This window comes from Pogoniulus pusillus, chromosome 24, assembly GCF_015220805.1.
Source record: "Pogoniulus pusillus isolate bPogPus1 chromosome 24, bPogPus1.pri, whole genome shotgun sequence".
NCBI lineage: Eukaryota > Metazoa > Chordata > Aves > Piciformes > Lybiidae > Pogoniulus > Pogoniulus pusillus.
The window spans coordinates 13724860-13736010 of record NC_087287.1 but is presented as its reverse complement, the minus strand read 5'-3'; the positions used below and the strand labels follow the sequence as shown (position 1 = coordinate 13736010).

Genomic DNA, 11151 nt, shown 5'->3' with positions numbered 1-11151 from the left:
AGCGGCTGTGGGGAGCAGCGCTTGCTCCGTGCTCAGCGCAAGGCGGGAGAGCTCGGCAGAGCTGCAGCAGCAGATGGTGCTGCAGCCGCGGCCCAGTGTCTCCCAGAGAAGGCGCAGGTGACCGGCCAGCGGTTCTGGCGGTGCAGTCAGAGCGATCACAGGCCGCGCATCGCGGCGCTGTGGAAAGCACCTACAAAGCTACGGTCCATCCCGTCCCGCCAGAGCGCCTGATGCCGCCTTACGGACGCCTCCGCTCCCGACCCCGGGCCGCACCCCACCGCCGCGGCCCGCAGGCGGCGCCACGCCAGATCTCGCGGCACTCGCTCCGCAGCCGATCTCGCGAGACTGAGCGCTGCCTCCAGCTGCCTGAGCGAAGCCTCGCGAGAGCTTGGCGCCGCCCCCGCGCCCGCGGTGCCGTGCCGCGCTCTCGCGAGGGCCGCGCTCTTTCTCTGCCCTGCGCCCGCTGACAGGATGGTGGGTGCTGCTGCGCGGTGCTGCTGCGGGCTGCGCCGGGCCTGGGCACCCGCCGCCGCCGGCCCGCGCTCCCGCCTCGCAGCGTGGCGGGGGAGTAGAGGGAAGAGGCGGAGGACGTGCTCCTCCGCGGCCACGGCCTGCTCGGGGACGCGGCAGGGGAGAGCGGCGCGGTGAGGCCGCCTGGGGCCGGGCCGCCATGGCGCCTGGCTGTGCCGCCGCTGAGGAAGTTGCGGCGTGGGAGCAGCGCCGGCTCCGCGGGAGGGCGGGGGTTAGGCCTGCCTCATGCTGTCTGTCCTATTCATAGTCGCTTTTCCGCTTTTCTGCAGCCTTCCCGACTAAGGAAGACTCGGAAGCTCAGAGGACATGTTAGCCACGGCCACGGCCGCGTTGGTGAGTGATGCATGCCCTTCGGTACCGCCCTACTGCTGAGGGCATGCTGCTTCCTCACGGGTCGTAAAACACTGTGACTTTGAGTGCAGGATCTCCTGCACATCGAGTAGTGAGCTGTACTGAAGGCTAGACTGAGCAATGCGCACGTTTTGGGGCCAGATGCCACAGTGATGGGCTGAGCAAAATCTTGCAAATACCTTAAGGCCTCGCAGGATTTGAACTTGGTATTACTCAGGCACTACATACTGGTTGTGTGACATCTGCAGTTAGTTTATGGGACGGTGTTGTGTCTCTCAGCATTCTTTTGTCGCCTCACTTGTGCTGACGTTTATGTCTTTGTGTACTCCTGTGAGATAATCAGGCATGCACTGGTTATGCCTTTCTAATCTCGCAGAGTTAGTTTTCAGTTTACTTATCTTCTGGATTAATCTCACACACACAGTATCACCAAGGTTGGAAGAGACCTCACAGATCATCAAGTCCAACCCTTTACCACAGAGCTCAAGGCTAGACCATGGCACCAAGTGCTACGTCCAATCCTGCCTTGAACAGCCCCAGGGACGGCGACTCCACCACCTCCCCGGGCAGCCCATTCCAGTATCCAGTGACTCTCAATACAGCAAGAGAGGGTAGAATCGGAGTCATTAACGCATAGTGGCATTGAACATACCTTTAAAGTCAAGCATTATGGGCAATATTCTTAGTGTAACAAACTTTATTTTTTTTGTTTTAGGCAAACACAGGAAGCACCCTGGTGGGCGTGGTAATGCTGGTGGTATGCACCATCACAGGATTAACTTTGATAAATAGTAAGCTTACATCTTTAATGTGTGTTAGTGAAATACATAACCTTAAAGTAGAAATAACTGTCTGAATAAACAAAATTCTCTGCCATCTTAGGTATTCTTTAATATGAAGTGTGGCATCATAGCTAAAATCAACTCATGTCCCCATTTACCCTAGAATCAAATGCCTTTCCACTTTAACCAGCTGTCTTTAAGAGCTCTACAGCATTTGGTATACTTGGCCAAACTTGCCTGTTATGACATGGTCCCTTAATGATGCACACACAGATGTTGGATAAAATCAGAATGTCATGTTAAATCCAAACTGTATCCTCTTTAGTTGCATATTGTAAGGGTGATGGACATTGGTGGTGTTTGCTGCCGAGACTAGAGTCACATCTGGACACTGCCTGTTGACCTGGTGTGCTAGAGTACTCGAAGAGTAACCACTAATCTTATTCACTGGCTGGGACCATGTTTGATTCAGTCAGTCACCAGATTAGTGACAAGAGTGCTGAAACTCTTCAGGCAGTGCAACCCTCCCTGGATTCAGAGCTGGGGTTGCCCTGAGAATTCAGGGCTGGTACAGACTTGCCAGTGAAGGGAATTGCAAGTTCAAGAAACAACAAACTTGAAGAGAGAATTTTCTTGGTTGAGATACTAATGACCATTACACTTAAATACTGCACATATTAATACAAATGAAAATAAAATGTGACTTTTTGATTACTTTGATCCAGTAAGAGGCCTGCTTTGCTGTTAGTTTATAGTGCTACTTTTCAGGATGAATTAAAAATGTGATTTAACAAGGATTGTGTTTCTTTCAACAGTCACCCTGGTTACTTTGGAAAAGTAGGCATGAGACACTATCACTTGAAGAGGAACCAAAAGTTCTGTCCAACTGTCAATTTGGATAAGTTATGGACACTTGTCAGTGAACAAACTCGGCTCAATTACGCAAAAAACGAGGCTGGTCTGGCCCCAGTCATTGATGTTGTGCGCTCAGTAAGTTTCTGCTCATGTTCCAGTTGGCAGTTTCTGGTCACTTCATGTGTAACAGTTTTGTGTATCCAAGTAGGAAAATAGTGAACTGCAAATAGATTACCTGAATATTTGTAAACTATGCAGGACAGGTATCTTGGCATGTAAGTAGTTATGCAGCTGCTATGTCTTCTCCTTTAAGAACGTTTTCCTCATGCCTGTGTGATGTGGACAGGGACTTCCCTTATTTGGGAAAGTGGTGAAAGATTCTTCAGATCTTACTGAAATCATGTATAAAAATGTTACATATCGAGACTAGAGTCACATCTTAACATGTTTGATTGTCTTGGTGTGCTATAGTTCTCGGACATCAACATCTGATCTCTATTCACTGGCTGTGGTGTGTTGTATCTCAGCCAGCCACCGAATCAGTGATACAGATTAGTCTGCCTCCCAAATTAAGATAACCCGTGTTGCCCAGTTACCCTGCTTTTAACAAGTGATGACTTCAATAGCTATGGCATTTATAGACCTCAGGCTGTGATTGCTCTTTTTAATGCAGAGGACAGAAAATGAGGATTTCAGTGGTAGAGAGCAGCTGTTGCTGTGAAAGCTTGCAAAAGCTTTGGTTGTGCATTTAGACTCGCCCTGTTCACAAGTATGAGGCTACCTTACTGGTGAAGAGCACCGACCACAGTCATGGGGTTAGTAGAGAGACTCTTGGAAGTGCATCTAACTGCTTTTCCCTTCAGAGAAGTGTGGAAAAGTTGGTGACCTTTACCAGATTTTACAGTGTTTTGTGTAGAGGGAGTAGCTGGGGCAGGGATTCCGCTTCTGAATTGCTGGAAAGATTCTTGCAGTTTCCACTTTTCTCTGAGCAAGTGCAACCCTTTTAGGTCATGCAGGGTGTTTTTCTTTCATTTGTACCAGATTTGTATTGTGACAGACACTGGATGGGGTCATGATGATTGTTTTGGCTTTAACTGGTGCATGCTGAAAGACAACTGGTTTGAATACAGGACCCTGGCAAGCTGATAACACACACTTAACATGTTTTCATTCTTTAGGGCTACTACAAAGTCCTGGGCAAGGGGAAGCTGCCCAAGCAACCTGTAATTGTGAAAGCAAAGTTCTTCAGTAGAAGGGCAGAGGAGAAGATCAAAGAAGTTGGTGGTGCCTGTGTGCTTGTGGCATAAAAGCCTTTGTTTTGTTCAAATTTTTTGAATAAAGGCATTGTGTAAAATAAGCCAATTTTCCATAGTTTCTGATTTATTTTTTTCTTCCCTTGTCCAGACACTGTTTACACTTAAAGGAACACAGGAAATTGAAAGTCTTACACAGAATGGTAAAATTACTAATTTCCTTTGTGTGAATAGACTGAGGCTTTACTGGAAGTGGAGTCCTGTGATATTTGTAGGCTTCTCTTTGATTTGTGTTGGTGCTGAGGCAGCCCCCAGCAGTGCCTGGCCTTTGCCTTTGTGTTAGCCTCACGTGGGCTAGCACACCAAAAACTCAGCAGTTTTCTTCCTATTCCAGGTGTGGCTCAGCCTGCTAGCTGCCACCCCAGCTTATTCAGTCTTCAGCTGTTTTTGTCCTGTATCCTGCCTCATCACCCTCACCACACATTCCGAAATAACTGCTGCTGCTGTTTCCCTTTGGTGCAACCAAGCGGTTGATGTAGCTGCTTGAGTACTCATTTGCATACCTGCCTCAGCAGGAAATTTTCAACACTTTATCACCCTTGTCCTTCCCCTTCCTACCAAAAAACTTGTGCATCATTTCATATGTTATGCAGAAAGCCTGAATTAAAATGTGTGGTAGCCCACTTCTCTATTCAGCCACAGATTTGGCCTGTGTACTGATAGAGCATTTCGTCGTGCTAGGCTTTGCACTGATTCTCTTCATGAATGCTCAGGTCCAGGGCTGTGATTTCTCTGAACAAATTACTTCAACTTCCTGCTGCAGAAATTGTATGTTTTTGTAAATGCTAGTTTACCTTAGCAACAGCTGTTGCAAGAAAACAAAGGTGAAGTGAAAAGAGAAGCTGTGTTGCTCTAAAGACGTTTGCCTCTGAAAGATCGTTGCAGTTTAGGCAATGAGCTCACTTGACAAGCACTGATACAATGTTTATTAGCTAAAGCATAGGTACAGTTACCACTCCTTTCTAAAGGGATCTCTAGTTTTGAAACACAATTGTAAGCTTTAGGGGAAGGTTTTTAATTTGTTTAAGTGAGTTCAGTCGTGTTTGCAGAATGCGTTTGTGATAGGAAGTATGCTGCAGGCTTTAACATGTGGTCTCTTTCTCAAGTAGTTTAAATAGCAATGACTGGTGGTGAATTCCTGAGATACTCTTAAATCTTTTGCATTGTAGAAAAACAAGACCCACTTAGTAACCATTTCCATTGGGATCTGCCCTGAGACAAGATCCTCAATACACAGACTAAAGATCAGAGCTGCTGAACCTCTCTGCTGGGGAAATCTGAAAATCATAGCTGTAAGTTATGTTCTTCTGATAGCATTCAGGAGGGTTTTGAAAGTCTCTGGAGAAAAACACGACCTCACTGGGCAGCCTGTTTTCAGTGCTCCAGCACCCATCTTCAAGAAGTTTCTCCTGAAGTCCAAGTGGAACATGAACTACAAAAACTCTCAGTTGACCGTGGGGGAGCATAGGTTGGCAGAAGGAACAGCATCTTGCTTGTTGAAAGCTCAAATTTGGTCATCTCAACACTTGAAATTTCATTACTGCAAAGGACATTTCATTACATTTCATTACATTTCTACAAGGAAGAATGCTGTACCTTTATCAAGGCAGCTTTCTAACATTAATTGCTGAAATGGGGGATGTATGATCAGCTGTGCTTATTATTTACTTTACCTGAAAGCTAAATACTGAGGTGAAATTGTAAAAGCGGTCAGAAAATGCTGACATTTTTATTGCACTATTTCAGTGCTTCTAGCAGGAAATGTGGAGCATGTGACAATTCAGCCTGGTAACAGCTTTGTAGGTAGATCAATAGAGCAGATTACTTCAGTTTTTACAGAAGCTGCAAGTACTATAGAGAGGTAGTGGAACCATGGTTTGTAAACCTTAAACCACACTTTCCTGCACAACAATCTGCTAAGATATTGTTTTTCTTTTTTTAAAGCAGGTATGTGATTTTCAGCTGCAAAGAGCTTCCTCTTTCTTCGGAAGGACTAAATAAATGTTGCTTAAGAAGGTGCATCCTGCTGTTCCCTTCTAGTTTGCACTTTAGTGGTCAAGGGTTTTGTTAAGTAGAGAGGTTGTCATGAGCTATTTTGCAAGTCTTTATGCTTCAGGTGTCAAACTTCAGCCAGGAGAAATGGATCTGCTGAGGAATTGTTTGATGTGCAAATGGGACTTGTGCAGGAGAGACCCCAGAATGTTATCTTGCCTTCATTCCTTCTGCAAGGACTGTCTTCCAGAATTGGTTCAAGGATATAGCTGTATTCCCACTGAGTGTGAAGTTCTATATGAAGGTAATACTTAAGATTCTCTGGCTTCCAGATTGTAAGCTTTGTATTGCAGTAATGTAAAGATAGATGGATTAAGAAGTGTTTTTGTAGTGTATTCCTTTACAGCACTGCTTTAAAATAATAGGGGATTTAAGATTTATATGAGCAGAGGGTGGATTGGGAACGAGCATCCTTCATGATGTTTTTCATCCAACAGCAATGTTTTGAAGAGAAAAGGCACATTCAGACATTTATAATTTTCCAAAAAGGGCTAAGTTTCAGTTACCAGGTGTGACATCCTGAACATTTGATTTGCTTGACTTGATGTATGAATAGTTGCCACAAGGTGGTTCCTAGGCTATATCTTTATGTAACCTTTGAGTGTGTTGGACTTTCATATGGTACCAGTTTGGTGCATAGTTTTATTCTTTCTCTTCTCATTCTGCAGTCCTCTCCCTGTCCCAAACACCAGCAAAAGCACCCAGTTCTTTTTTCCTAACAGAAGTCACAGTAATTGTTGTTACAATGTGTGTCACGGTGCACTGGAACTTTTATCATTGTAACTGTGGTTTCCCTCTATCTGAACCTCTCTGGCTGTAAGATGTACTGTAACTCACTCTAACAAGCCGAGTATACAGGTGGAGACAAGAAGTGTTGTGTGACTATGGCTTTTGAAATCAGAAGTTATTTGTACATTTTTTGGTAGTGATGTTAATAGAAAGTATGAGACTGTTTTTGGAGTAAGAATCACAAAATACAGTCATTTTAACTGAATGAGTCTTAATTGCCATGGGGAAGCATTCCGGACTCATTGCTAATTTAGAAGAAGAGCAAAGGCATGTAGTTAACTTGCATTTTCACACGCTTTAAACTTCAGATGAATAGGAGCATCATTTGTTATCTCTTCCATGGGTTTTAGAAACATGTAGGAATAGAAGATACCTTCCCTGAGGTGATGGTAATCTGAATTCATGAGCTAACTTAAACTAGACAAGTTCAGGTTTGAGAACAAATGGAGAGAGTGTGAGGAGGTGAGTGTTGAAAGGCTAGCAAGACACAAAGCTGAAGGAAAAGGGAATAACTTAAGAGCAAAGCCGAGAAAGGATGTCCATGTGTAGGGTACAGACAGAAAAAGATGAAAAGCCAAGAAGTTATTTCAAGTAAATGTCACCTTAAAATTTTTAATGCCAAACCATAGTGGGCTTGGAGTCTGAGGGAACTATTTTATAATCAAATGCTGTTGAAACCCACCACTCTATTACTTTTAATGTATTCTCATTTGACATCTAAGCTGCTCCTTTTTTCGTCCTTATTTCTGTTTGCCAAGTGGAAAAGTGAATTTATAGCACTTGGTGGTGTTGGATGAAGTGCAGCAAGAAGTTCCCATGAGTTGTTAGAATACTGGGTATTTCTTGAAGCTCCTCAGTGGATTAGGAATTATTTGTTTGTAGCAGACTGGAACGAATACTAGTTTATTTCTGTATTCTTGTGGTTTCTCTGTTTACTTCCTCACACTCTTGTAGATAGGGAACTTCTACAGGAAACAGCAAGATTAAAGAAATGATGAGCAGTTGTGATCGAGTAAATGAAGTGGGACACCAGATGCAGTTAATATATGAGCAAGGGAAGCAGCAAACCCCAGACACCTGTGTCCATTTAAGTCAAGGACTGAAACTGCAACCACTGTAGGTCAGCCTAGAAATGCCAACTGATCGGATGAAACAAAGAGAGAACAGACTATTAAAGAGAGCAAAGATGACTTCAGATGAACTGTTGGCAGTTGTTCACTTGCTGCATTTTATTATTCACAGCTGAAAAGAGACTGTTTTCCTAAGCTTCTAAGGTAGGTGCTGTATATAACCTGAGATCCCTAATTGTGGATACTAGTTAATGAGGCAATGCAAAAGTCATCCAAGAATTGGTCACAATTGCATTTAATGTGTTCAGAGATGTCTTTGAGGGGATTTATTTCAAGGAAAAGATTGATCTCTGAGACTCTTTTGGCTCTGGGCTCATTTGCATTATGGTTTGTCACGAGAAGTATGGGGTACTGGCTAAGGAGGCTTCAGGTGCCAGCACACAGTGTCTTATCTTGTACTAATGCTGTATGTGAGAAAAAATACATGCACATCTACAGAGTTCTTCGAACACTGTTTAGCCTTACAGGAGAGTACAGTTTGACTGTTTTGGTGTTACAGCTTTTGTATCTCCAGGCCCCACATCATCTTGTTTTGATGTAATCATATGAGGCAAGTGATGCAATGTATCACATCTAGTAATTCTGAAGCAAACGGCTCATTTGCTTTAATTAGATCCACTTAACACCAAATGCACGTTTCATTTCTAGAAATAGAAGTAGAAAGGTAACTCTAAAAAGGGAAAATGTTCATTATAGACATATTCAGTGACTTAAAAAAGAATTTAAAGCTAGTCAGCCTTTCTCACTGTTTTTCAGCTGCCAGACAGAAAAGACAAGTGAAACAATGGTGGGTTTAGTTATATAAATAGGAAGCTGTAGAGTGGGAGGCTGTCTTCAGAACTGTTTCCTATAACCTATAATTGGGTCTCCAAGGAAGTGTAAATTATGTCTGAAGCTTGAGCTGTAGCTAATGCTCTCTGAGAATAATTATTCTGGTAGTTGTCAGAGGCAAAAGAGCAGAGGAATAGGTGCAACATGTGGACAGCAAGTATAAATGTGGTGTGTATGATAGCTCCACTGTTTGTTTCTTTATGCTAATCAATTCTTGTGATAATGATAGGTTAATTATCTGCATTGATTTATTTCTGAGACAACCATCTTGAGGGTTCTTTCTGTTTAAACCTGACCAGACTGGAAGACCTTGAAACAAAATTGTGAGCTGTGGCTTTTGGTGGTGGTGTTCTACTCCCTGTATACACGGTGAAGAGGTTACACTTTGCACTTTCAGAGAGGATTGCTGTGAATTATCCACAGCTTTGTCACTTACAAATTAGCTTGTTACAGTACAGGTGGAGTAAGAAACTTAAGAGCACTCAGAAATGTTAGTACTTTTATTATTTGTGCTTCTATGAAGGAAGACCGTAGGAGTGTTCAGCACACCACTGCCTTGGTGTCTGTTTGCTATTCCCCAGGTCCAATGCAATGTGTCAGCTTTCATAAGCAGAAACAAAAATGCTGTGGGATGTGAGGTATCTGACCTGTGGGGAGCTAGGGCTTGAATGGTATGTGGCAGAGCCTTGTTGTTTTCTTTGAAGTTGGTTTTGGATATCCCAGGTGTGGAGCTGGAGAGTCCAGACTGAGTATCTGTGTCTGACTACTGAATCCACTGCCTTTGAATTTCCATTCTCTCCAACCTGTTGACTAGTGACTGTCACTGATGGGAGTGTGAGGGTGGAAATAAACACATGACTTGTGAAAGAGGTCTGCAAACCAATTAATCAAAGCAAACATCTGCTGCTGAAGCTTTTTGGGGGTTAGAGATGCCTGTATATGAACATAAGACACAGAAAGATATGCATGTGTGCATGTTGCATTCTAGTGCCAGTGGTGGTCAGATGCATTAGCCTACTATGGACAGTAGTCAAAGGAGTAGTGGAACCTTGGAAGGATGTAGGTGTAGGACTGTTCCTCTACCTCCGCCATGCAATGAAACTTTGTGGGTGCCTGTTCAATACAATGTGGTCTCCAGTGACTATTCCATTTTAGCTGATATCTCAAATACGCTGAACATAGCTTATATGTGGTTTATCTGGCAGATAATTCTGAAGCAGGTTTTATTCTGTATATAACAATGAAACAAGGATTAAATCCAATGTTAGGATCATCAATGGCTAGGGTTTCTGGGTCGTCTCTTCAGCAGTGAAAAGTGAGGTCATAAATAATGATTTCAAAGGATAAACAGCAGGAGGTAATGAACTTCTAAAACATAATTTATGTAAATGTTCCCACTTCCTTCCTACCAATATAATTTCCATATAAAAATAGAGCATGTCAACAGATCTCAGCTTTTTGCTGCTTCTGAAGGTTTCGATAACAATAATGAACTTCATTTGGACATTATGATAGTACCACAGCTGAATTTGGCTCCTGATCTCTTAATATGTAAACTGTTGTTTGAATTATGTAATTCCATGCTGAATTGCTGTTTAGTTGCAGAAATTGCATCATTCTCATACGTACAAACACTGAGTCTCTAGGGCTTCTGAGTACTCTTCCCTTCACCCACAGTGCTGTAATAATGACATATTTAAATGAGCTGTCTGCAAACTGCAGGTTCTTAAATTAACACTGTTGTTTAGAGGCAGTGGTAAGGCAGGAAGGCACGGAAAATGCTTAGGGAATGGTCTGCTAAATGTACTGTGGGAGTGAACGGTGTTGCAGGATCTGCTACTACACAGATCTAGAAAAGCTCCTCTCGTTCCTTCTGCATGCTTGCTCCAGGTTATTCTGAGGACTGAGAAAACATCCAGGCAAGCAGGGAAGTAGGATGCCGCTGTTCATTCTCTCTATGGGATTTTTATTCCACTACTTCAGGAAAAATACAACCCAGGCAAGTTAACAGAGGCCTGAATGAGTCTGAGAGGCAAGAGAGAGAAAAAATGCAGCTATCAAGTGACCCATTCTGTCTTTCTGCCCTGGTGATTTGTCAGCAGTTCTGGCTGAAGGAGGGGGAGCAGCCCCAGGTCTGATGTGATTTCAATCTGCAGCTTGGCTGAGCCCGCTTCCAGGGAGTGTGCTGTGTGTGCGTGCCTGCTTCATAACCACCCCTCTGGCAGAAGTGACTGAGTGTGTAGCTCTCTGAGTGGCTGGGTATCCAGAAGACAGGTAAGGGGTTTCTAGGAAGTGGTCCTTTACTGGTGATTTGCGTTCTGAGCATGAGCACAGCACAGTGCACTCCCTTTTTACTGTTGAAATAGCTGCTGCTTGTGGCTGTTTGCTAATATGTATGTGAGGTTTGCTTACTTTCAGGGTAGGTGCTGCACAAACCATTCTGTCATGTATTTATTATGCCAAGCTATCTTTAGATTCTTTGGGGAATTTATATTGAAAAAGATTGGGCACTTCCAG

At 43.6% G+C, this 11151-nt stretch overlaps 2 protein-coding genes and 2 non-coding genes across 4 annotated transcripts in view; all 4 read left to right on the top strand.

Moving 5' to 3' along the window:
* The first annotated feature begins 382 nt into the window (after nt 1–382).
* RPL27A (ribosomal protein L27a) lies at nt 383–3876 on the top strand. Its single transcript, XM_064163691.1, has 5 exons — nt 383–474; nt 801–864; nt 1598–1673; nt 2480–2654; nt 3698–3876. Exons 1-5 carry the CDS (start codon nt 472–474, stop codon nt 3824–3826), a joined length of 447 nt encoding a protein of 148 aa, XP_064019761.1. The 5' UTR covers nt 383–471; the 3' UTR covers nt 3827–3876.
* On the top strand, nt 2030–2160 carry LOC135186392 (small nucleolar RNA SNORA3/SNORA45 family). The gene has a single exon (XR_010306837.1). It is a non-coding gene; the product is annotated as a small nucleolar RNA SNORA3/SNORA45 family (small nucleolar RNA).
* On the top strand, nt 2939–3070 carry LOC135186394 (small nucleolar RNA SNORA3/SNORA45 family). Its single transcript, XR_010306838.1, has one exon. It is a non-coding gene; the product is annotated as a small nucleolar RNA SNORA3/SNORA45 family (small nucleolar RNA).
* A 21-nt stretch (nt 3877–3897) lies between the features above and the next one.
* Nucleotides 3898–11151, top strand: part of TRIM66 (tripartite motif containing 66) — a 47398-nt gene continuing 40144 nt past the window's right edge. The window contains exons 1-2 of the mRNA XM_064163685.1: nt 3898–3975; nt 5002–6128. Coding sequence (XP_064019755.1) covers nt 5918–6128 — 211 coding nt within the window. The 5' untranslated portion in view covers nt 3898–3975; nt 5002–5917. The remainder of the gene's footprint in view (nt 3976–5001; nt 6129–11151) is intronic.